This window comes from Mirounga angustirostris, unplaced genomic scaffold (assembly GCF_029215605.1).
Source record: "Mirounga angustirostris isolate CCGP_5_RB_7025 unplaced genomic scaffold, mMirAng1.0.hap1 SCAF_14, whole genome shotgun sequence".
NCBI lineage: Eukaryota > Metazoa > Chordata > Mammalia > Carnivora > Phocidae > Mirounga > Mirounga angustirostris.
In genome coordinates this window covers 90,616,378-90,643,881 of record NW_026991722.1, presented here as the reverse complement: position 1 = coordinate 90,643,881, position 27,504 = coordinate 90,616,378, and the positions used below count along the sequence as shown (strand labels likewise).

The 27,504-nt window shown below is 41.2% G+C and overlaps 1 protein-coding gene across 23 annotated transcripts in view; it reads right to left on the bottom strand.

Moving 5' to 3' along the window:
• The window catches only part of SFI1 (SFI1 centrin binding protein), a 99,462-nt gene that overhangs the window by 32,386 nt on the left and 39,572 nt on the right, over positions 1–27,504 (bottom strand). For 19 of the 23 annotated variants that reach the window (XM_064578712.1, XM_064578711.1, XM_064578721.1 and 16 more), the window contains 5 exons: positions 15,960–16,077; positions 14,054–14,156; positions 5,135–5,291; positions 2,675–2,836; positions 624–694 (listed from right to left, as the gene is read on the bottom strand). In XM_064578712.1, coding sequence (XP_064434782.1) covers positions 624–694; positions 2,675–2,836; positions 5,135–5,291; positions 14,054–14,156; positions 15,960–16,077 — 611 coding nt within the window. Of the gene's footprint in view, positions 1–623; positions 695–2,674; positions 2,837–5,134; positions 5,292–14,053; positions 14,157–15,959; positions 16,078–27,504 lie in introns of those variants that run through there. The other 4 variants (XM_064578727.1, XM_064578728.1, XM_064578726.1 and 1 more) reach the window with 2 other exon arrangements.

Below are 27,504 nucleotides of genomic sequence, written 5' to 3'. Positions count from 1 at the left end.
AAAAAAAAAAAAAAAATGAAGGGGCACCTGGCTGGCTCAGTCAGTAGAGCATGTGACTCTTGATCTGGGAGTTAGGAGTTCGAGCCCCATGTTGGGTGTAGAGATCAATTAAGAATAAAATCTTCAAAAAAATAAAAAGGAGGCCTGCCATGAGTTTAGAAAAAAAAAAAAAAAAAAAAAAGGACTAGATGACTTCCAAGATTCCCTTATAGCTCCAGACCCCTCTGATCCCACACCATTATCCTTTCTGATCCAAAATGAAAACAGGGACACTTGCAATGGAACAGAGCTCCATGAGTGAAGCTAATCCCATAACCAGATACACCTGAACAGCATGCTGTGCGCCTGGGTCCTCTAAACGTGGATGCCTGAGCAAGGCTGCTAAGTATTTTTGAAGCATGTACTCTGTGTAGATAGGCTTTCTGTTATAAGGTGTGTGTTCTCCTTACCACATACTATATAGCTTATAGAGTGATTTTTCCCTCCAGGTTCTCGAACATGGTAACTTCACCTCTTGGACTTCAGCCAGTTGTGCTGTTAAATATTAAACACTAAAACTTTGGTGGTTCCTGCAAAGAAAAAAAAAAAAAAAAAAGAGCCTCAAGAGGCTTCCATGCTCCTACCAGCAAGCTGCGCCTCCTGTGTTCTTCCGCCACCTTCCACTGGGCCGCTTCTTCGGCATACAGCAGCACATCTGCCAGGGAGTTAAGGCCTCTCATCTCAAAACTGTCCCCACCCTCACACACTGCGGTCCCAGGGACCCACTGGAAGGGTCTTGGCTGTGGGGGATACCAGGCATGCCAGGTGGGCTGACGTCCACCTCCAACTCCTCCTGACGACCCAGGGAAGAGGACGCAAAGGGAAACTGTGTGAGTGGCCTATCAAACAGTTGGCCTTGTCCTTCTCCCCTCTGATGCCCATTTTTTTTTTTTTTTTTTTTTTTTTAAAGATTTTATTTATTTATTAAGAGAGAGAGAATGAGACAGAGCACATGAGAGGGGGGAGGGTCAGAGGGAGAAGCAGACTCCCTGCCGAGCAGGGAGCCCGATGTGGGACTCGATCCCGGGACTCCAGGATCATGACCTGAGCCGAAGGCAGTCGCTTAACCAACTGAGCCACCCAGGCGCCCTCTGATGCCCATTTGATGACAGGCAAAATAGCTGAGATAAATTGCCACAGATTACAGCAAACATTTCCAAGTCACCCCATCTAAAGCATTCCTGTCTTCCTGCCTCCTCTGTTTTGGCACCACAACCCAGTCAGATGTTTCAGCTAAAAACCTTGGAGTTATTTTCAAACCTTCTCCTCCCACCCCCTCCATCTACTGGGCTGCCAAGTCCATCTGCTCTCCTCTGAAATCTCTCCTGCTCTTCTGTCCCCGCAGGGCATCCGACTTGGCCCTCACACAGAATGGCAAGAGTCTTGCATATCTGCTCCCCCCGAGCCAGCTTTGCCCCTGTAATCCAAATCTGTCCCCTCAAGTACAAACCTGCTGCATCGCTTCTCTTCTCACACACCTCCAGAGGATCCCCGGTGCCATCAGGAGAAAGCCCAAGCTCCCGAGCACTGCACGCAGGGCCCTACACGCTGGCCCCAGCCTGCCTCTCCCCACGCTGCCCTACTGCCATCTACGCCCCCTCAACTCACGACAGACCCCTGTCGCCATCCGTGGGTCTTTTCCTCACCTCTGCCTGTGTAAATGCCATTCCTTCCACCTGAAACACCCTTCCCGGCTTCTCTGCTAGGTGACCTTGTCATCCTCTAGGACAAAGTCAACTCGAATCTGCACAGTAGCACTCGCAGGATGTGACACACGCCTTTCTGACAGCACTTACCACACCACACTGCGCAGCCCCATTTTCATGTCCCTTTACCCCACTAGACAACGAACTACTGTTTGTCTTTGAGTTTCCCCATATTCCAGAACTTAGGCAGGAGCTTAAAACAAAGCATAGAGTCTGATGAACAAATGACCTGCGGATGGCCATCTCCAATTCGAATCTGCACAGCTGGGCAGGTACTGCAGCAGGGGCAATGATCGAGAACACGTGCACCGGAGCCAAAGGCCTCGGTCTCAAACTCCCAGTTCGGCCAACGACATGCTGTGATTTTGACAATCATTCAGTCCCCCTGAATCTGTTTCCTCACCTGTAAAACAGGGATAGTGACATCTACTCCATGGGGCTGCTATGAAGATTAAAGAGGTAATGCTTAATGTCTGCACATGGTAAAAGACAATGGAAGCTAGGATCATAATGTTAGGGCTGCCAAGAAAAAGACCACCACACCTATTTCCACCACCTAGTGGGTAGAGAAAAGCAATGAACTGACAACATAAAATTCAGGATAGTGGGATTACCTCTGAAGGGGAGGAAAGGGAATGCAATCATGGATGAGACAGGGTATTAGCAGTGCTCTAATTTTTAAGTTGGGTGGTGGGTACAAAGGTGTTCGTTCTATTACTATTCATTAAACTGTAAATGTATGTTACACATACTGCTGTGTAAGCACACTTCCAGTTAAACAGAAAATTTTTAAAAAGAAATCAACAGATATCAGGACTACCTCATATTGTTCAGTGATCGTTTCCCGCATATCCCCGGCCCTTTGTCTTAGAGGCTGTTTTGCGGGCCGGCTGTGGTGGTGGACAAGACTGGGTGGCTGAAAAGGATACAGTGTTTCCAGTGAGTGAAGGCCCGCCGCAGAGCCATCCTCCGGGCCAACCCCTCCACCTGGGCGTGCTGGGCGTGCAAGCTCTCCTTCCGCTCCCAGGCCCACTGCCAATCACAGAAGTGTGTCTGGAGCATAGTGACCCGATGGAATCGCTCAGCCATCTCTGCAACAAAGAAAATCACTACGTGCTGCCCCCTGCAAGGCTGAGAGATGAGCTGGAAGCATCTTTAAGATAAGCTGCACCCTACTACTGACATTCGCCAGGGATTTGAGGCTGTTCTTACAAAGTATCTTAAAATAAAAGTTTTTTTAGGCATGGGAGGGTTATTTGAAAGACCTTCCTAGGGCGCCTGGGTGGCTCAGTTGGTTAAGCAACTGCCTTCGGCTCAGGTCATGATCCTGGAGTCCCGGGATCGAGTCCCGCATCGGTCTCCCTGCTCAGCGAGGAGCCTGCTTCTCCCTCTGACCCTCCCCCCTCTCATGTACTCTCATTCTCGATCTCTCAAATAAATAAATAAATCTTTAAAAAAAAAAAAAAAAAGAAAGACCTTCCTACACCTCTTCTCTCCAAGGAAAGAGAATAGGTCTGTGATTTTAGGGAAGAAGGATGCTATAAAATCAGTTATATCAAAAAGTTGAAGCTTCTAGTTAACTCCTGAGGAGCAGGAATGGCAGCTGCTGTTTTCAAAGAAGACTCTTATTTTGCCTCTTAATGCTGATGTCTCTGGGTAGGACTTGAGGGACTGAGTCAATGACACAACGTGGTCACCATGCTGGCAAGTGTTTCTGAGCTTTAAGCCAGGCTCACCCTGGCTGCCAGGTCCCCTTCTTTTAACACTAACTAGCCAATGGCCTGATGAACTAACTTAAGTCCAGGAAGTAGGAGGGAATTGGTCCTAGACTTCAAATGCTGAAATGAGAGGCACATTAGTCTGCAGCTTATCATGCTAAAGAGCTTAATGTCTTCGGCTCCAGGCTTGGGCAACCAGACAGTGGGTCTCCGCCGTTATCCTCAGACAGACACAAACTCAAACTCAAACTCTCCCAAGAGACAGCGCTGGCCTGGCAACCCAGGAGGTTTCTGCAGGGAGCCTGAGGTGAAAGCCAGCCAGCGTCTAGCACACTGCTTGACTCACTTATGTGTGGGCTCAAGAGACCAAAATACAAAAGGTACCAGGGATCGTGACCTACGTATTATTACTTGTGAACGCTAACTGGGAAACTAAACCATAAGAATAGTGTTAAAAAATATAATGGTTTACTGCTGTCATTGTCCATGCCTACAGATAATTTATTTTGTATTTTTTAATAAAAAGACATTTGTACATTCCTGATAACTGAGCGCAAGAGCCATGTACCAATGTACTGCTTTCAACTTAAATCACTGAGGCATTTTTTATTACTATTCTGTTAAAATCAGGATTTTAGTGTTTGCCATCACCAGATAAAAAGTTAAGAAGCAGCCCTTCTGTGGAGAGTAAGAATAACTGTGTACAAAGTAGAGAAATATCCAATTATGTGACAACCTTTGTGTAATAAAACTTTGTTTAAAGTTAAAAAAAAAAATCAGGGACTCCTGGGTGGCTCAGTTGGTTAAATGTCTGCCTTCGGCTCAGGTCATGATCCAAGATCTGGGATTGCCCAGGTCTGGGATCGAGTCCCACATCGGACTCCTTGCTCAGCAGGGAGACTGCTTCTCCCTCTGCTTGTGCTCTGACAAATAAATAAATAAAATCTTAAAAAAAAAAAATCAACATCATAAATCACATGGATTGCATCACTGGGGAGAAGCAGAAATAATCCAAATTATCTATCGATAGAAGAATGGCTAGATAGTATATTAAGGTAGACCATCCTACAAAATGCAGACAATCATTAAAAAAAATAACATTTATGAAGACTAAAGATATAGGAAAACATTGTTAGTTGTGGGGAAAAAAAGCAAGATACCAAGTTGTACGTATCATATTAATCATAATAATCACAGTATTTATAGGATAATTAAACCCTATTAAAAATATATGTAATAAATAAAATCTTAAAAAAAAGGGGGGGCGCCTGGGTGGCTCAGTTGGTTAAGCGTCTGCCTTCGCCTCAGGTCATGATCTCAGGGTCCTGGGATTGAGCCCCGCATTGGGGAGTCTCAGAGGGGAGTCTGCTCAGAGGGGAGTCTGCTTCTCCCTCTCCTTCTGCCTCTCCCCTGGCTCCTGCTCACACATGCTCTCTCTCTCTAATAAACAAACAAACAAACAAACAAACAAACTCTTTAAAAAAAAAAAAGTGTGGAAGAAAAGGCCAGAAGGAAATAAATGTGAATTGAGGATGATTTATGTTTCTCCTCAATCTCTTTTTTTCCAAAATTTGGGGAATATGGTTCTATCTCTCCTTAATAAATTAGCACCACTAGCAGAAGAGTGGAAATTGTGATGTGCCCCTCTGTCTCCAGAGCCCGGGAGCTCACCATTCCATTGTCTCTTCACTCTGCGGACCCTCAGGTATTTGAGCCAGGCCCTCAGGGATTTCCACTTTTGCCAGTGCTCATGGTGTTTCACTGCGGAGACCATCTTCCATCTCTCCCTCTGGACGTGTAGGAGTTGTTCCCACCACCGTGACCAGGCCTGAAAACCAGAGGAGAGGCAGGAAAACAGAGGTGAGGTACACCTGAGGGAAAAGAGAAACAGACACACTGGAAAAGCTAAAACTACAAACAAGGACGTGGCAATCCCCAAGGAGGATCATGATCTATGGAAATTTGCAGTGAAGGGCTCTTTAAGAAGGGCATTCTATTTCCAGAAAGTAACTTTTTTCCTGGGTTAAGAACAACAAGGGAAAAGAGGAATTAATAAAATCAACGAGTAGACAAGAAGCAGGGACAATCCAAGGGGTGATATACTTAAATCAGATCTGGGACAAGTGGGAGAAAGCCTATGGTCTCAGGCACATTAGTTTCTGGGAAGAGTTAGCTACAGAAGCTAAGGGTCTACGGAAGGATTCCCTCAAGACGATAAATGTGTACCCTCAGCTAAGTCTTCATGTTTGCTTGGTGATATGCATCCCTAGTTTGCATATCTCAGATGACAAATTCATACCTTCTTTCCTTAAACCTATAATACCTCTTCTCCTCTCCTTCCTCTCAGCTGAATACCATTCTTCCATTTCACCAAGAAAATAAATGCAATCAAAAGAGAATTTTCTCAAGCTCCTTCCACATCCACCCACCCACCTGCCCACAGGCTCTGACTTTTCTCTGCCTCCTCTGAATAAAGTGTCCACACTCCCTTCAATCAAAAGTCACCCCCAGTATGGCTACATCCCATGGTCTCTCACCTTCTCAAGTTTATCACTGGCAACTTCCCCCTTCTGCATCATCGGTTTTCACCCTCTACTAGGTTTTCTAAAGCAGCATATAAATGTGTTACTATTTCTCCCATCCTCAAAAGCAAATTCCTTCAGGGATACAACCTCTGATTGGATCCTGGACCTGCCTCTAAAATAGCAATAATCTATGGTTTGAATATGAACCATATTGTAGATATTATCGTATCAATATTGAATGTCTTGGATAAGATGATATTGTGATTATGTAGGAGAACATCCTTATTTTTAGGAGATATAAGCTGAAGTATTTAGGGTAAACGTTTATGTTGGCAATTTTAAAGCCACTCAGAAAATGTAAGAAATACATTGATATACTTAAAGAAAGCAAATGTGGCAAGATGTTAGCAATGGGTTAAACCAGTAAATACAATATCTACCTTTTCTGTCATTTAGTATTTGTCAAAAATAAAAAGTTGGGGGGAAAAGATTACGGTCACAGAAATACTTTGTGAAAGGAATAAATCAGATTCTTGAGCAAGCCACCACTAGATCACTTTGTCATCCAACTAACACTTGAGTTCTTTCCTTTCCTTTCCAAACTCCTCAAAAGAGCAGTCTATTTTCTAATTTCTCTTCCCCAGGCAGGCTCTCATGAACCCTCTCCCCATCAGGCCTAAAGGAACTGCTCTTTCCAAGTGCATCAATGATCTCCACATTGCTCAATCCAAAAGTCAAATCCCAATCCTCACCCTCCCTGACCTGCCGGAAGCATCTGATGCAGCCAATCAGGCCTGTGGATTCTCTGGGCTACCGACAGTCTCGCCTTTATTCCTCCCAGGCTGGGTCCCAGGACCCCTCTGCTAGCTATACTCACTCCCTTTGTGCTTTCACGCAGCCTCATGACTTTAAGTACCAACTGCAAGCCAAGGACTCCCAAATTTACATCTCAGGTCTCGACCCATCCTCCATACTCCCCAAATATCCAACTGCTTCCTTCACAGTTCCTTGGGGGATATTCAAAAGGCCTTTCAGGCTGAAGATGTGGCACTCAAAAAGGAGCTAATCTTTCCAGACAAACCTGCTTCTCCCTCTATCTTCCCCATTTTACTAAATGGCCATTCCACTGTTCCAGTTACTCAGGCCAGAAATCTGGAGTCACCTTGGATTCTTTCCCTGAAACTTCAGGTCTTAACTATCTATTAGCAAGTCCTGTCAGCACTACCTTCCATGTATACCCAGAATCCAACACCATCTTGCTATCATCCTTGTCTAGAATCTCACCTGGGATTTTGTGGGGTTTTTTTGTTTTGTTTTGTTTTTTTATTTTATTTATTTAATTGACAGAGAGAGAGAGAGACAGCGAGAGAGGTAACACAAGCAGGGGGAGTGGGAGAGGGAGAAGCAGGCTCCCCGCGGAGCAAGGAGCCAGATGCGGGGCTCGATCCCAGGACCCTGGGATCATGACCTGAGCCGAAGGCAGTCGCTTAACCAACTGAGCCACCCAGGCGCCCCTCACCTGGAATTCTGTAATAGCTTCTTGCCTGTTCTCCCTGCTTTCATCCTTGATCTTCTATGGTCTATTCCTAACACAACAGCTGAAATCAAGCCCCCCCCCCCCCCAACAATTTAGACCTATGGCTCCTAACTGCCTCTGACCAGAGTCACGTAGCCCTTACTTACCATTTAAAAAACCTGTAAAAATGCCTCTGGGAATAATACAAACTTGCCTTTCGAAAAGTCTGTGGGATGCTGTTCTGCCTGAGATAACAAACACAATGTGCTGTGTTGGCATGAAAAAAATAATAACAACTTGCAGCTTAGTGATAATCACGGGATGAAGAACTTTTGCCTTTGTACTCTAGAGAAGACACTGCTAACGCCATCTGCTAAGAATGTTTTACAGTTCTAGGCCCCTAAAGTGGAACGACCGGGTCCCTGAAGCAGAACGACCACCTCACTACAATCATCCTGAAACCAGACAGGGAGATGCCAGAAGGGAGAAGATGATCAAGAAGGGAAATGTTACAGCTGACCTAACCCTCACCAATCAGCATGATACAAGACCCTGAGACCCTTCCCCTGAATTTCACCCTTTAAAACCACCCGCTTGTAAGCCAAAAGGGAGTCTGGGACTTTTGAGCATCAGCCCCGTTCTCCTGGGAGGCGCCACACCAGCAAATAGTCTATCTTTCTTCACTGCAAAAGCCTGTGTTAGTTTTTATTGGCTTGCTGCACACCGTATGGATGAACTCTCACGTGGTTTGCTACAAAGCCAGAGCGATCCTTTTTGGTTGTTTTGGTTATGTCACAATTCCATCCTTTTTATAGGACATTTTTCCTTCCTGCCTTTTTTCCTCTTTCATGCCACCAATTTCTTTGAGAAACTAGGTCATTTATCCTATAAAATGTCCCACACTTTAGGTCCGGCTGACTGTCTCCTCAAGGTGTCTTTGACTTGTTCCCCTGATCCCTGTATTTCCTGGGAACTGATAGACAGATTCATGTTAGGCTTGGCTGGAATCATGTTCAAATTTTTAGGCAAGAACACTTCTCAAGTGGTGCTGGGGACCTCCCATTACCTCACATCATGAGGCACATCACAGCTGGCTGCCACCATTTTAACAATGTCAAGGCTGTCCATGGCTTCAGATGATGGCAGCCTGATCCCTCCATTTTATTTCCCCACTGTCTTCCCACTCTGTGGTTGCTGCTTAGATCCATTTTCTCATTAGAGGTGGCAAACCAGCAATTTTCTCATTCTAGTAATCCTTCTGTAGCTACTAACTAGAATTCTATAAAGAAGCCTACTCTCATTAACCCTCGGGTTTTGCAAAGATATAGTTTATATAGGCAAGGCAGGATAAATGCTTGATTTTTGCCTTCACTAATTTTTAAACTGAGTTAATGCTCTAACAACCCAAATATGTGACCAGTGAGTTCCTTCCCCTCCCCTCATTATACACGCATGAATTTTTATATATTTGATGTGTTTTCAATTCACTGCAGTCATTACTCTTCTGGATGTCCCAATTGTTCTATTGTTAGTCTATGAAAGTCCTTTGGCTCCTGAGTCCTTCTGACACAAGCCCATTAACCTTTGTTAATGTCCTCACTTTCCAGCACACTATATCCTAGGCCTATGACGTGCATGATGTGCATATCCTGCTGTAGACCAGGAATCAGCCATTTCTCCAAAAAGCCTCTGTTCCTTTTAGCCGGGAAAGAACAGAGCCCACAACTTGGGCACTGGGAATACTAAATGCCATATATTCTGCTGCTCATTGCTTCTAACTTTTCCATAAACGAAATGAGAAATACATTTAAGGTTAAAAAATGTCCTAAGTCTCTACTGATATTTACAGTTCCAATCTCGGATTATAGGGCTTTTATCTCATTTCTTTTATATTTGTAATCTTTTCCTTGACACCGAAAATCATGATTCCTAATGACACTGCCGTGGTTACTTGCTTTATCTCACAATGTAGCTATAATAGTTTCAACATGACAATTCTAACCCTGCCACTCACAATAAAGCTAATGAATGCAGGTTTCTGATTTCCTAGCAGTTCTTCGCGTCCTTAGAATGCATTCCATTAAGGATGAACAGTCAAATATTGTATTTTAAAGTTACTTGAAGTAATTATTTTCTCTGTGTAGTCATGGCTACAAACTTAAGTTTGTTTCAGTGTGTCTTAAAATTCTGGGGATCACTTTCTTCCTTTTTGATTTACTGTGTTTTTTTTAATTATATAAAATATTTCTATGGTTCCAAAGTTTAAATTGTATAACAAAGTAAATTCACTAAAGTATTTTGTTCCCACACTGTTGCCTCTATCCCAGTATGGGTAACCACTTTTTGTTAGTTTTGGATTTATTTTTTCCATTACTTTTTCTTGAAAATATAAGACGCACACACACACATACACAGACCCCCTTTCCTCCCCAAAGGCAGCACACAAAGAACCAGAGGGATCCCATTAAGAAGTAGGGGTGATCATATCACCCTCACTCAAAGCCAGCAGCTTCTCACCCCCACTGCAATAAGAACGTAAAGCCTTTATGGGTGCAGCCTGCAAGGCCCTGGGGTGTCCTCCTTGTTACCTCAGGACCTAATCCTTCCTACTCTCTCTCTCTCATGCTCATCAACGTATCACAAGATATATCAAGTTCATGGATGGGATGACTCACATTATCATAACCATGACAATTTTCCTCAATCTAATGTAAAAAGTCAGTGCATTATAATAAAAATCCTAGTATGCTTTGATGTGGAACTTGAAAGTTGATCCTAAAATTAGTAAGAAAGAGTAAAGAAGAATAGCCAAGATGATTTTAAAAAGAACAGGAATAAAAAAGATCATCCTTTTCCATATATAAAGACTTAAGAGATGAGGGAGCCTGGCTGGCTCAGTCAGAGGAGCATGGATGGGACTCTTGATCTTGGGGTTGTGAGTCTGAGCCCCATGTAGGGTGTGGAGATGGCTTAAATAAAACAAAAGACTTAAGAGATAGATCATAAAAGTAGGAATAGTAATAAACAGCTAGCATTTACTGAGCTTTCCATATTCCAGGCATTGCTCTAAGCATATTACATTACATATTACATTAATATTGCTCTAAGCATATTACTTAATCCTCAACAACCCTATAAGGAAGGTACTATTATTATCTACTTACAGATATGAAATCTATGGTGTAGGGAGGGTAGGTAACTCATTCAAAGGTACAAAGCTAATACCAATGGAAGCAAAAACCTGCACAGTCTGATGGAAGAATCTGCTTGTTCTTACCTGCTTCATTAAATCACAATTAAAACAGTGTGGTATTGGCTCAGAGACAGAAATACAGACCAATGGAATGGAGAGTCCAGAACAGACCCGTGAAAAAATGAGACCCTGCTCTATAATGAAGGTAGATTGATAATCAGTATAAAAAAAGATAAAGGATGGATGAATCAGCAAATAGTGCTACAGCAATTAATTATCCATATGGAAGATGACAAACTGAGACCTTTTTCACACAATTTGTAAAATTAAACCCAAGATGTATTAAAGACCAAACTGTAAGATACAAGAATAAATTAGGCTAGGTTGAAATTATTAACATCTGCATAAAAAAAAAAAAGGCACCATAAGCAAAGCAAAAAAGACAAGCTATAGACTGGAAGAAAGTACCTGTAAAGTACATAACACTCAAAAAATGAGTAAGTAGAATCTACAACAATGTCCACAGAGCAGTATTAAAAAAGAAAAAGCCAAATAACCCAACAGAAAAAAGAGTGAGGGATGTGAACCAGCTCAAAAGCAGAAACCCAAAGACAAACAAGCATTTGAAAAGATGCCAGGCCTCACTAGGCATCAGTGAGATACAAGTTAAGGCGACAATGAAGTTACCACTTCACACACATCCAATTGCTGAGGAGGACCAAGTCTGGCAATGCAAGTGCTGAGGAGGCTGAAAGAAATGGGAACTGAAACGTCAGCATACAAACTGGCCCTGGAAAGCACTGGACAATCCTTAGTAAGGATGGAGAGATGAATACCTGATGACCCAACAATGTCACTTCTAGGAACCAGACTGGAGAATCTCTCAGACTCTTGCACAAGGATCTATGTTTAAAAATGTTCTCCGCAGCACCGTTTGTAATTGCAAAAATGTAGAAGTAATAGTCCATCATTTGTATTAGTACTACTACTGAAACAGATCAACTGTGCCTATTCATACAATGGCATAGTGTACACAGATAATAGATCTCTACGTACCTACAAGGATGAGCCTCAAAAATATACTGTTGCATTAAAAAAAGGAAGCTGCAGAGGAAAAGTACAGTATGACATCATTCATAAATTTCCTAACTACACAAAACCAGAACATTTCTTCTTTGTGGGTATGTATACGCACATTTCTACAGGTAAATAGACAATGCGAGAATGGCAACCTTGTATCCACGCAGGACCCATCTCTGAGGAGGAACGGTGGCAGAAGGGAGGAAAGGTAGGGCTTGACCCGTGTCTGGGCAGGTGTGGAACATGCTAACACCTTTTAAATCTGGGTGGTGGGTACTTGGGTATCTGCTCATGTTTTTATAAATGTTTTATATTTAGTGTTTCTATGTTTCAAGTACATATATTTATAAAAATTTCCCATATCTCATGATGTCTGCCCGGTCTAGTTCAGAGATATTTTGAGGGTTAAAAGAAATGCCTTAAGTGGAAGTTCTTGGTAAACCATATGGTACTTATCAGACATAAGGCATTACTGCTCATAATCCACACAATAAAATCTGGTCTTAGGAGTCTCCCACAGCTTTTAGTCCAAATTAATATGATCTTGATAACTCACATGTTTCACTGGATTTGATTCTGAGTGACTCCTGGCTGTTTTATATGTTAATTCCAGCCACTAAGCATGAAAACCTACTATCACTAAAAATATTCAACCAACTCTGTTGCGAGCTTTGAAGACAACAGTGAAAAGGGAATTCTGAAAGTGTTCTGAGCAATCGTAGCACCAGCAGAATGAGCTTACAGGCCCTCAGAGCAGCTCTTTGAAAGAACTCACGCAGCTGTAGTCCCCCAGGAACAGAGCATCAGTCTCATTATGTTTCCATGTTGATGGCATCTTCACATTTGTCAGTTTCCTCTCCTTCCTGAGATTACAAGTCTAATAAGGACAGTGCAGCAGGACGGGTAAAAGAATGGTTCTGCAGTTGTCAGGCTGCTTGGGTTTAAACCCTAGTTCTGACCTTTGCTAGGTGTCTGACTCTCGTTCAAGTTATTTAACCTCCTTAGTTTCCATAATAATAATATGGTTTTTAAAAAAAGAATTGAGGGGTGCCTGGCTGGCTTAGTCAGAAGAGCATGCAATCCTTGATCTCAAGGTCATGAGTTTGAGCCCCACATTGGTTGTAGAGAGGACTAAAAAAAAAAAAACACAAAAACGAAAAACTGAGATAATGCACGTAAAGCACTTAGTCCAGCACCTAGTGTAAGGTAGACCACCACAATTGTTATTTGCTGTTGCTACTGTTCTTGTTACTATTATTATCACTGTCAAGAAATATCTCATTTCCTTGCTATTGCCTCTGAAGACCTCATGAGTTCAGAGGTCAGCAACTTGTTTTCTTAAAAGTCAGATAATAACTATTTTAGGCTTTGCATACCACACGGTCTCTCTGTGGGAACTACTCAACTCTGCCCTTGAAGCCCTGAAAGCTGCCTTGGACAATACATACATGAACAGGTATAACTGCATCCCAATAAAATTTTACTTATAACAAAAGACAGCAGGCCAAATATGACCTGCAGGCCAGTTTGCAGACCCCTAATCTAGATGATTGTATCTGCTAATTGCATGGGATTTCCACATACTGCATACATTTGCATAGCCTATGCAACGTGTTGTCAGGTTAAAAAGCGATTTACTCCTATGTATAGTAGCAGTCACTTCTTTTTTTCCTCTTCCTGTTATATTCTCTATAACTGACTTGGCAAACCCAGAATACCAAGCGGACCCAAAAAGTGACAGAAACTCAAAGTATATCAAGGGTCATAAGAAAAGCTTCACCACAGCATCGTCTTGGTACAGATGTTAGGCCTTTATTACGGACCAAAAGCCAGTGGCTTCCCCTAATATAAGCAAAATTATATATAGAAGTCAGGTTTTCTTTACAGTCTTAGTTTCTTTTCTGCCCTCCTTATTTTCCAACTTGATGTAGGAAAACAGTAACAAGGAAATAAAGAATATAATACTGTTTCTTTAATCATATTTATAACTAATTCATAAATCCCTTCCCAGCACCACAATTAGCAGATGCGCTATGCAAGCCACTGGTAATCACATTCAGCATATTCCTAATAGCAGCCTCTATCTGCTGAGCCCAGCCTTTCATGTTGCTTCTGCCCTCCACCCCCTGCCCAGCCCCCTTCGCTGCAGGGAGGGCCCAGGACAGAGGCAGCAGCATGATGGCCAGCCTTCCGCTTGGGAGTCCAACCCCACCCTCTGGGTGTGGGGCTTGACGACATGGACAGAAGATACCAAAACCACAGTCGGCTGCACCCACCTGCAGCTGGAGGCTCAGGGCCCTGTGCTTCACAGCTGACGCAAGCAGGGCATGGCCCACACACACCTGTCCCAGTTGCTCTCTCCACTGGCTCCACCACAGCCTGCCAAAGAACAAGTCAAAGATGGAACCAGTCAAAAAAAGCCACCCAGAAAAGAGAAGGGCAGTGAGGGCTGGGCCTTGGACCCTCGGCTCGAGTCCCTATCCCTCACTGTGCCGGCCATCTTAATTGACACTGGTTGGAGCCACTGCTGAAAAAAGCGAGAAATAGTTCTAGAACAGCCAATTAAGGGTTGGAAACTGATGGTTCCTAAGGTTCCAGCCTTAGAAACTATAGATATGCTCTATTTGGAATTACACAGGTTTAAAAATATATATTTATGAACTATTGCCAACATTAAAAAAAACCAGGAGATTTTATAAAATAATCTGCAAAAAACATGGCTTTTAGATTTCCAGTTTTGGCTTCTTTTCTGCTTATTTTCTAATTAGCTGCAGGAAAATAGTAGTGAGGAAATGAGAGTTTGCAACCTCTTTTTTTCACAGAAACACTCACTTTGCCTGGTTACTCTAACCTAGCAAAATCTTTCTGTCCTCCTAATCTGGGCCAGGCTTAGCTGCATCACTCACTTCAATATCTCAAACTATCTTGCATTACTACTTATCTTTTTAAGCATTTAGGGAATTACAAGTTCCCTGAATGCAGCCCCAGCACCCAGTGTAGTACTAGGAACATTTTAAGCTCCCAATAAATATACACTGAATAAATAAAATTATGTAAAAATATTTTCTATAGACTCTAATAGAAATGCATACTTATTAAGCATTTAAAAGTATTCGCCAGTTGGTTAAGTGTCTGACTCTTGATTTCAGCTCAGGTCAAGATCTCAGGATCCTGGGATCGAGCCCCCCCATATCGGGCTCCCTGTTCAGCGGGGAGTCTGCTCCTCCCTCTCCTCTCTCTCTGCCCCTCTCCCTGACTTGTGCTCACGGGCGCTCTCTCTCTCTCAAGTATCTTTTAAAAATTTGCCAAATAAATTTTAAATAAAAATAACTTAAAGAAGTTATTTAAAATAAAGAATTTTAAGGTGTACTGATGTTCTGGATACTGTGCTAAATACTTTAGAGATTACCATATTTATTTCCCATGACAACCCTGAAAGACACTTAATGGTGTGCCTGTCTCACACATGAGGAAAGTGAAATGTGGAGAAGTGAAAGGACCCAACACTACATGTTGGAACATGGATTTGAGCTTGTCAGTCTAACTGCAAAGCTTCTGCCCTTATCCATACTATATAGAGGGTCTAGCTCTTTTGAGCTTTTAATATGCTGCCATTCAGGACACCAAAGGACCACCAGAGATAATGTACAGTGGGATCAGTCCCATTATAAAGCAGCTCATTGTTACACATGCTTGGCTTTCAAAGTCATCTAACTCATGTCTCTCCAAAGTGTGGACAGTGCTGACGAAAGGCTGTGCAGAGCAGTTAAGAGCATGGGCTTTGGCATCAGAAAGATGGGTAGGTGAGCCCTATTTTGCCAAATACATCTTATATGAGCTTGGGCAAGTTACTCAACCTTTCTGAGACTCTTTGTGTATCTTCGTCTTTACAAAAACAGTACTTAGTTTAGTTTATGGTGACGATTATATAAGACTTTACATTAAGAAAATTAACACACACAAACTTAACAACACAGGGTTTAGAACATAGTAAGTACTCAATTAGTGTTACTTCTGATTGTGTGAAACCTGATTGTATAGTGGAACAAGCTGTCAATAAATATTTATTAAGCATCAATTATGTTTGAAACACTGTTTTTAAGGTGGGTTTTTAATGCTTTGTAAAACAAGGCTGAGGTAAGATGATGGCTGCTGATCTGTAGGGCAAAGGAGTGCACTCACCACAAAATACTCTGCTGCCTAAACTCCAGGGCGGTGGTCTGCATCTGAAGTTTGGTTCTACGAAAAACCACGTAGATCAGCCAGGACTTCCAGGCCTGCCTCATCTTTTGCCTTGCATCTAGATGCACCAGAAAGATTTTCAAAGAGGAGTAGGGAGAGATACATTACTCTGGGTTATGATAAAAGCTCATGGGCTCTCTGTATTCATCCCTCCTTTTGAAGATCTAAATTCCTCCAGCCTTCAAGTGCCCCCTGGTGGAAAAGTTATGAAGCTCTACAAAATAAATCAGGATGCAAGTACACACGAAGAATGGCTATGTAAGTGATGACATTTACAAAACGCAGGAAAATCAATAAACTGCACTGTCCGGAAATCTTTTGTCTTACAGCCCTTATTTTTAGAGATATGTTCCATAATATTTACAGATAAAATGATATGAAAACAAAAAGCAGAGAAGTGAGACTGGTCTGAGTTGGTAATTGCTGAAGCCGAGTGACAGGTACATGGAGGTTCATTATTCCATCTTTCAATTTTGTAGATACGTAAAATTTTCCACAGTAAAAAGTTAAAGGAGAAGAAGAAATCATGTCATAAAACTTGCTGTTTGAAACAATAAGCAACACAAAAGAAAAGGATACCACGTATATCTATTTGGAAAACAGAATAAAAGGGATCAGTAATGATCCTGGAGAAAAGAGACTTTACTAGATACAGAAACTGCAAAGGTCCACAGGTCTCCCTTTGCGGTAAATCCCATTTTTATTATCAAAGTCTAATGAAATAAATTTCTGTTCTTTTTAGAACAAGAAGGAGAAAACAAAAAAAAAATTTTTTTTTTTAAGATTTTATTTATTTATTTGACAGAGAGAGACACAGCGAGAGAGGGAACACAAGCAGGGGGAGTGGGAGAGGGAGAAGCAGGTATCCCGCCGAGCAGGGAGCCCGATGCAGGGCTCGATCCCAGGACCCTGGGATCATGACCTGAGCCGAAGGCAGACGCTTAACGACTGAGCCACCCAGGCGCCCCAGGAGAAAACAAAATTATGTCAACCATTTTCGGGTCATTCTCCAAAATGTGGTCAATACAATGAGAGCTATATTTATGTTTCATAGCAACTGACAAGTCAGGTCAAAACATGGTCACAACTTAACATGTAGCTTCCTCAGGCTCTTTGGGCCACACTGCTGTGGTTTAAGAGTTTGGGTTCCTACGTGAGACAAACCAGGTTTGAACACTGAGCTTGTCACTGAGCTGAGTAACCCCACAAAGTTCCTCATCTGCAAAATGGCGCCTTCCTTAAAGGTGTGTTTGCCAAGAGTAAATGAGATCATCGATGAAAAGTGTCTCCAATAAATGCAAGCTGTTATTTTCTGAGGGTGGTACCCAAGAAACTGCAATAATGGTCTCTGCCATGATTCTGGACAATCTGAGAACCATGCTTCCCTAAGGCCTGAAAGTACTTGTTACTTTTTTTACTTAACAGTGCAAGAGTGACTGAAAACTATAGAACACTCATGAAAGAAATTGAGGAAGACACAAAGAAATGGAAAAACGTTCCATACTCATAGGTTGGAAGAACAAATACTGTTAAACTGTCTATGCTTCCCAGAGCAATATACATTCAATGCAATCCCTATCAAAATACCATCAACATTTTTCACAGAGGTGGAACAAATAATCCTAAAATTTGTATGGAACCAGAAAAGACCCTGAATAGCCAAATGAAAGTTGAAAAAGAAAGCCAAAGCTGGGGGCATCACAATTCCAGACTTCAAGCTCTATTACAAAGCTGTAATCATCAAGACAGTATGGTACTGGCACAAAAACAGACACATAGTTCAATGGAACAGAATAGAGAACCCGGAAATGGATCCTCAACTCTATGATCGACTTCTTCAACATAGCAGGAAAAAATACCCCATGGAAAAAAAACAGTCTCTTTCAACAAACGGTGTTTGGAAAATTGGACAGCCACATGTAGAAAAATGAAACTGGACCATTTCCTAACACCACACACAAAAATAAACTCAAAATGAAAGACCTAAATGTGAGACAGGAATCCATCAAAATCCTTGAGGAGAACACAGGCAGCAACCTCTTTGACCATGGCTGCAGCAACTTTTGGCTAGACATGTCTCCAAAGGCAAGGGAAATAAAGGCAAAAATGAATTATTGGCATGTCATTGAGGTAAAAAAGCTTTTGCACAGCAAAGGAAATAGTCGACAAAACCAAAATATAACCTATAGAATGGGAGAAGATATTTACTAATGTTTTATCAGATAAAGGGTTAGTATCCAAAATCTATAAAGAACTTACCAAACTCAACACACGAAGAACAAATAATCCAATCAAGAAATGGACAAAAGATATGAACAGACATTTCTCCAAAGACATACAAATGGCCAGAAAACACATGAAAAAATGCTCAACATCACTCAGTATCAGGGAAATACAAATCAAAACCACAATGAGATACCACCTCACACCAGTCAGAATGGCTAAAATTAACAAGTCAGGAAAGAACAAATGTTGGCAAGGATGCCGAAGAAGGGGAACCCTCTTATACAGCTGTTGGGAATGCAAGCTGGTACAGCCACTCTGGAAAACTGTATGGAGGTTCCTCAAAAAGTTAAAAATAGAGCTACCCTATGACCCAGCAATTGTACTACTAGGTATTTACCCCAAAGATACAAATGTAGTGATCTGAAGGGGCACCTGCAGCCCAATGTTTAAAGCAGCAATGTCCACAAAAGCCAAACTATCGAGAGAGCCCAGATGTCCATCGACAGATGAATGGCTAAAGAAGATGTGGTATATATATACAATGAAATATTACACAACCATCAAAAAAATGAAATCTTGCCATTTGCAATGATGTAGATGGAACCAGAGGGTATTATGCTAAGTGAAACAAGTCAATCAGATGACTTATCATATGATTTCACTCATATGTGGAATTTAAGAAACAAAACAGAAGAGCACAGAGGAAGGGAGGGAAAAATAAAACAAGATGAAATCAGAATGGGAGACAAACCATAAGAGACTCTTAACCACAGGAAACAAACTGAGGGTTGCTGGAGGGGAGGTGGGTAGGGGGATGGTATAATTGGGTGATGGGCATTAAGGAGGGCATGTGATGTAATGAACATTGGGTGTTAAATACAACTGATGAATCACTGAACTCTACCTCTGAAACTAATAATATACTGCATTAATTAATTGAATTTAAATAAAATTAAATTTAATAAAACAGTGCAAAAATGAACAGACACTCCCTGAGGTCTGTAGGCATGGCCTGAGACAATTGTCATACGTCAAGAAGAACTCTTCCTTTTTAAAAATTTATTTGAGAGAGAGAGAGTGCCCGCACATGCACACAAATGCATGCATGGGGGGGGGCGGCGGAGTCTTAAGCAGACTCCATGCTCTCATGACCCTGAGATCATGACCCTGAGATCACAACCTGAGCCAAAACCAAGAGTGAGACACTTAATGGACTGAGCCACCCAGGCACCTCCAAAAACAATTCTTTTTATCTGAAGAATTCAAGTGACTTTTCTTTCTACTCCATAATATAGCTGTATTTATTATAACTGCAAATAATATAAGATGGCAGAATGCATATTCCTCAAATAAATATGGAATATTTACAAGATAAATGTTCTAAAACAAACAAAATAAAACAAACCTTAACAAATTGTTTAACAGAACTGAAATCATACTAAGTCTGTTCTCTCATTCCTAATGGGGTAAAGTAGAAAATTAATAAACATATTTTGAACTATTTCTATAAATATAGAAAGGTATTAGAAAGTCCCCAATAGGGGCGCCTGGGTGGCTCAGTCATTAAGCGGATGCCTTCAGCTTGGGTCATGATCCCAGAGTTCTGGGATCAAGTCCCGCATCGGGCTCCCTGCTCAGCAAGAAGCCTGCTTCTCTCTCTCCCACTCCCACTCCCCCTGCTTGTGTTCCCTCTCTCGCTGTGTCTCTCTCTGTCAAATAAATAAATAAAATCTTAAAAAAAAAAGAAAAGAAAGAAAGTCCCCTATATAAGACTAAACACACTTCTAGATAATCTGTGGGTCAAAACAGAAGTCTTAATGGAAATTAGAAAATATTTCTCAGGGACGCCTGGGTGGCTCAGTCGGTTAATCAGCTGACTTCGGCTCAGGTCATGATCCCAGAGTGCTGGGATCAAGTCCTACATCAGGCTCCCTACTCAGCAGGAGGTCTGCTTCTCCCTCTGCCTGCCATTCCCCTTGCTTGTGTGCTCTCTCACATGCTCACTCTCTCTCTCTCTCTGGAAAATAAATAAATAAAATATTTTTAAAAAGGGGAAGAAAACATTTCTTACTGAATGAAAGCAGAATTGCAAATATTAAAATCTGTGGGGTGCAGTTAAAGCCATGCTTAAAGATAACTTTATTACAGTAAATGCTTGTGTTAGAACAAAGGAAAGGTCTCAAATCAATAATCTCAGCTTGCCTCTTAAGACACTAGAAAAGAAAAAACCAAATTAAAATCAAACCTTGCAGAAGTGAGAGAATATAAAAACAGGAACAGAAATCAAGGAACTTGAAAACAGAAGAACAACAGAGAATGAATGCAGAAGCTGGTTATTTGAAAAGAAGGATAAAACTAATAAAGCTCTATCCACACTTACCAAAAATAGAAGGCTAAAGACATAAATGATCAATATTAGAATGGGAGGAGCTACCACTACAGACCCTGCAGACATTAACATTAAAATGGAATACTTCAAATGACTCTATACCATAAATTAAACAACATATTTACAATGGACCAATTTCTTGAAAAACAAATTACCAAAACTCATTCAAGAAGGAAGAGGTAACCTAAATAGTCTCACATCTACTTAAAAACTTGAATTCAAAGTTCAAACTTCTTTAACAAAGAAAACTCCAGGCCCAGATGAGTTCACTGGAGAATTTTACCAAATATTTAAGGAAGAAATAATACGAATTCTACAAATCCTTTTTAGAAAATAGAAGACGATGTAACACTCCCAACTCATTCTATGAAGCCAGTACGACCCCGAACCAAAACCAGACAAGGACATCATAACAAAAGAAAAGTACAGGCCAATATCCTCATGAACACAGAGGTAAAAATCCTCAACAAAAAAATTAGCAAATTGAACCCAGCAATAGATAAAGAATGGCATTAATCTGAGGAATGTAAGGCTGGTTCAAAATTTGAAAATTGCTCTGTTTCACCATATTAATGGACTAAAAAGGAAAAGCAGTGAATCATCTCAATAGATACAGAAAAATCATCTGACAAAATTTAATGCCTCTTACTGATAAAAATGCTCAGAAAACTAGGAATAGAACTTCCTTAACCTGACAAAGGACATCTACAAAAAACCTACAGCTAACATCATATTTAATGATTAAACACTGAATGCTTTTCCCTTAAGATCAGGAACAAGGCAATGATGTCCACTCTGACCACTCCTATTCCATATCTTTCTGGAAGCTCTAGACAGTGTAATAAAAATAATCTGGAAAGGAAGGGATAAAAATGTCTCTGTTCAGGGCACCTGGGTGGCTCAGTCATTAAGCGTCTGCCTTCGGCTCAGGTCATGATCTCCAGGATCCTGGGATCAAGCCCCGCATCGGACTCCCTGCTCCACGGGAAGCCTGCTTCTCCCTCTCCCACTCCCCCTGCTTGTGTTCCCTCTCTCGCTGTGTCTCTCTCTGTCAAATAAATAAAATCTTAAAAAAAAAAAAAAAAAGTCTCTGTTCACATATGACTTAACTATCTGCATAGAAAAATCCCTTGGAATCTACAAAAAAGGTCCTATAACCAATCAAACTTAGCAAGGTTGCAGGATATACAAGATCCATATGTAAAACCATAGAACTTTTAGAAAAAAACACTGGAGAAAATCTTTGTGACATTGAAGTAGGTGGAGTTCCTAGATACAGTATCAAAAACATAATCCATAAAACAAAAAAATAATAAATTGGACTTTTTCAAAACTAAAAATTTTTGCTCTGCAAAGACACAGTTAAGAAAATGAAAAGACAAGGAAAAAAAAAAAAGAATGAAAAGACAAGCCACATTCTGGGAGAAAGTACCTGCCAATCATGCTTTTCACAAAAGACTTGTAACCAGAATATATTTTTTAACAAAACTCAACAAGAACACAACCAATTTAAAAGGACAAAAGATCTTGAACAGACTCTTCACCAAAAAGAGAGATATAAATAGCAAGTAAGCATAGGAAAAGATACTCAACATCATTAACCATTACATAAATACAAATTCCAACCTTAATGACATACTTCCACACACCTATCTGTATAGTTAAAATTTTATTTTAAATGACAATACCAAGTGCTAGTAAGATGAAAAACAAGTAGAACTCTCATAAATTGCTGGTAGGAATGCAAAGTGGTACAGTCATTTTGGGAAACAGTTTGGCAGTTTCTTACAAAGTTAAATATAAACATATTGTAAGATCCCAGCAATCCTACACCTAATCACACCAGAAAATTATGCCTAGATAATCTACCCAAGAGAAGTATTCATATGGAAAACTATACACAAATGTTTATGATTTATTATTCATAGCTGTCTAAAATTGCAAACAACGCAGATGTCCTTCAATCAGTGAATGGATAAACTTTCATACACTCCTACTATGCAGTATACAGAATACTACTCAGCAATATAAAGGAACGAACTACTGATACATGCAACAACTTGGATGAATCTCAAATGCATTATGCTAAGTGAAAGAAGGCAGTGTCAAAATGCTACCTACTGTATGCTTCCCCTTATATGCCGTTCTAGAAAAGGAAAGTCTATGGTGATTAAGAACTGGTTCATGGTTGCCAGGTATCAAGCGTGGAGGGAAGGTGCTACAGAGGGTTAGCACAAGGTCAGGAGTGATGGAACTTTCTGTCTCCTGATTGTGGTGGTGGTTACACAACTATGCATTCCTCAAAACTCAAAGAACTATACACCAAAAGAGTGATTCCTCCTTTGTATAAATTAAAAAGGAAACAAAAACATAAGCAGCTTACCAGCTCAATACTGAAACAATGCACCTGGTGCTGTAACTAAGAGGCTTCAGCTTCTTACATTCTGGGAAAACAGACAAGGGGAGGAAGAATCCACTGTGCTGGGGGAGAGAAGGGAACATAACATAGGGAAGATGATATTTGAAATGGGCCTGCTGGAGGAACTGCAGGGGCAAACATGGAAAGATATGGAAGTGCACATCCAGCGTGGCAAGGGCATAGGGTGTATGGAAGGTAAAGAAGAGAAAGGGTGAAGACCCTGTATGCTATACCAAGGAGTGTTGACTTTATTAGCAAAGAGGAGCCAAATGCATTTGTATGCACAGGAGTGACATGATCTCACCTATGTCTTAACACTATTATAGCTATGTGGGACAATGAGAAGGGGGAGAAAATAAATGCAGGGAGATGAGAGAGGAACTTATAAAACTCTGGGGAAAAGATGAGGATTAATCGGGCAGTAGCAAAGAAAAGATGAGGGCAAGGGACATGTTGGAGAGCCATATTATGAGCATAGATAAATGACTGATGTGAGGCATGAGAAATGGATAGGCCATGCTTTAGTAAGGCTTCTCACTTAGCTAGGAAAAGTAGGAGGAAATGCAGGTCTAAATGTGGGGAAGTTGACAAGTTGTATTTGTAAATTGCTGAGTTTGAGGCGCCTGCAAGGCATTCACATGAAATGGGTATGAGGCAGCTGCTAATGCAGACTGCACTATCATTTTGAAACTCAGTGCCTTTTTCTCTTAGACTCCCAATATGGGTTTCTGGACTCAACTCAAAGAGGAACCAGATACTGACCAGAGCTAAACTGGCCACAAGATCACGAAGGGGCAACCTGGACACAGAAGACCAGAAGTGGAGGCGCCTGGGTGGCTCAGTCATTAAGCATCTGCCTTTGGCTCAGGTCATGATCCCAGGGTCCTGGGATCGAGCTCCGCATCGGGCTCCCTGCTCTGCGGGAAGCCTGCTTCTCCCTCTCCCACTCCCCCTGCTTGTGTTCCCTCTCTCGCTGTGTCTCTCTCTGTCAAATAAATAAATAAAACTAAAAAAAAAAAAAAAAAAAGAAGACCAGAAGTGAGCACTGCAACTTGACACATGACAGCTAAACAGACAGCCACCCCAGGTGCTGTAGGAGGGCACGAATAGCCAGTTCACAGAAATCATGCTTAAATGAGTTGTAAGTGCCATATGGAAAAAACCATAGGGATATGACTATCCAGGAGATACAGGAGTTCTTGCTCAGAGATGAAGATTCTGGATAATAGGGGGGCGCCTGGGTGGCTCAGTTGGTTGAGCAGCTGCCTTCGGCTCGAGTCATGATCCTGGGGTCCTGGAATTGAGCCCCGCATCGGGCTCCTTGCTCCGCGGGAAGCCTGCTTCTCCCTCTCCCCTCCAAAAAAAAAAAGATTCTGGATAATAGGAAAGGGGATCAAACAAATGTTCCCTTTGACCTGGTGTTATTTTCTCTCAGAGATAATATGCTTGTCTTCCCAAGAGCTTCTGTAAAAGTAAATGTGGGCTCTCAGGAAACTAGGAAAAAGAGAGGGGCCTTCCTCAACCTGATAAAGAATATCTACAAAAAGCCTTTATCATACTTAATGGTAAGAAACTCAAAATTTTCCCACTAAGATCAGATACAAGGCAGAAACGACCCCTCTCAACTACTCCTTTTCTTTTCGAAGATTTATTTTACTTATTTTAGAGAGAGACAGAGCGGGGAGGGGGAAGGGTCAGAGAGGAGAGAGAAACACAAGCAGATTCTGTGCTAAGTGAGGAGCCCAAAGCAGGGCTCAATCTCATGACCAACCATGAAATCAGACCTGAGCTGAAACCAAGAGTTGGACACTCAACAGACTGTGCCACCCAGGTGCCCCTCAACTACTGCTTTTCAACATCATATTAGAAGTTCTAGCTAATGCAACAAGACAAGAAAAAGCAATAAAAGGTATAAAGATTGGGAAGAAAGAAGTAAAACTGTCTTTTTTCACAGGTGACACAACTGTCCGTGTAGAGAACCCCAAAGAACTGACAAAACAAACAAAAAGATTCCTGGAACTAATAAGCAATCCATACCAAGGTTGAGATGAAAAGTTAATATACAAAAGTTAATTGCTTTCCTATATACCAGCAATGAACAAATGGAATTTGGAATTGAAAGCACAATACCATTTACATTAGCACCTCCAAAAACGAAATACCCAGATATAAATCTAACAAAATATATACAATGTCAATATGAGGAAAACTGCAAAACTCTAATGAACAAAATCAAAGAACTACATAAATGGAGGGATATTCCATTTTCATGGATAGGGAGACTCAATATTGTCAAAATATCAGTTCTTCCGGGGCGTCTGTGTGGCTCAGTCAGTGAAGTGTCTGCCTTTGGCTCAGGTCATGATCTCCAGGTCCTGGGATAGAGCCCCACGTCGGGCTCCCTGCTCAGTGGGGAACCTGCTTCTCCTTCTCCCTCTGCCTCTCCCCCTGCTTGTGCTCTGTCTCTCTCTCAAATGAGTAAATAAAATCTTTTTTTAAAAATGTCAGTTCTGGGCGCCTGGGTGGCTCAGTCGTTAAGCATCTGCCTTCGGCTCAGGTCATGATCCCAGGGTCCTGGGATCGAGTCCCACATCGGGCTCCCTGCTCAGCGGGGGGCCTGCTTCTTCCTCTCCCACTCCCCCTGCTTGTGTTCCTGCTCTCGCTGTCTCTCTCTCTGTCAAATAAATAAATAAAATCTTTAAAAAAAAAAAAAAATGTCAGTTCTTCCCAACTTGATCTATAGATTCAAAGCACTCCTAACCAAAATCCCCGCAGGTTATTTTGTGGATATCAACAAACTGATTCTAAAGTTTACATGAAGAGACAAAAGACCTAGAATAGCCAACACAATATTAAAGGAGAACAAGGTTGGAGGAATGACATTACTGGAGTTCAAGACTTACTATAAAGCTACAGTAATCAAAACAAAATTATATTGGCGAAGGAACTGACAAATAGATCAATGGAACAGAAGAGAGGGCCCAGAAACAGAGCCATGTAAATACAGCCAATTTATCTTTGACAAAGGAGCAGGGGCAATACAATGAAGCAAAAACAGTCTTTTCAACAAATGGTGCAGAAACAACTGGACTTAGACATGCAAAAAAAAAAAAAAGAATCTAGACACAGATCTTATATTCTTCATAAAAATTAACTCATAATGGACTACTGACCTAAATGTAAAACACAAAACAATAAAATTCCTTGACTTAAATAACATAGGTGAAAACTCAGATGACCTTGGGTATGATACAACACCAAAAGCATGATCCACGAAAGAAAAATTTGATGAGCTGGACTTCATTAAAATTAAAAACTTTTGCTTTCCAAAGAAATGTAAAGAGAATGAGAATCAAGCCACAGACTGGGAAAAAATATTTGCAAAAGACACATTTGATAAAAGACTGTTATCCAAAATACACGAAGAATTCTTAAAACTCAACAAGAAAACAATCCAATTAAAAAAATGGACAAAAAACACCTCAGCAAAAGTATACAGATGGCAAATAAACATATGAAAAGACGTTCCACATCATATGTCACCAGAGAATACAAATTAAAACAACAAGATACCACTACACACCTATTAGAATGACCAAAATCCAGAACGCTGTCAACACCAAATGCTGGTAAGGATGTGGAGCAACAGACACTCTCATTCATTGCTAGTGGAAATGCACAGTAGTACAGTCACTCTGGAAGACAGTTTGGCAGTTTCTTACAAAACATAGTCTTATCATATGATCCAGCAATTGCAATCCTTGGTATTTATCCAAAGGAGCTGAAAACTTAGGTCCATACAAAAACCTGCACATGAAAATTTATAGCAGTTTTATTCCTAACTGCCAAAATTTCGAAGCAACCAAGATGTCCTTCTTAGAAATGGATAAATAAATTGTGGTACATCCAGACAATGGAATGTTATTCAGCACTAAAAAGAAATGAGCTATCGCCAAACTATGGAAAGAGCCAATATGTCCATCAACAGATGAATGGATAAAGAAGATGTGCCATACACACACACACACACACACACACACACACACACACAATGGAATATTATGCAGCCATAAAAAACCCGAAATCTTGCCATTTGCACAACATGGATGGAACTAGAGGGTATTATGCTAAGCGAAATAAGTCAATCAGAGAAAGACAAGTATCATATGATCTCACTGATATGAGGAACTCTTAATCTCAGGAAACAAACTGAGGGTTGCTGGAATGGTGGGGGGTGGGAGGGATGGGATGGCTGGGTGATGGACATTGGGGAGGGTATGTGCTATGGTGAACGCTGTGAATTGTGTAAGACTAATGAATCACAGACCTGTACCTCTGAAACAAATAATACATTATATGTTAAAAAAAAAAAAAAAAAAGATAGTAGGAAGGGAAAAATGAAGGGGGGGAATGGGAGGGGAAGACGAACCATGAGAGACTATGGACTCTGA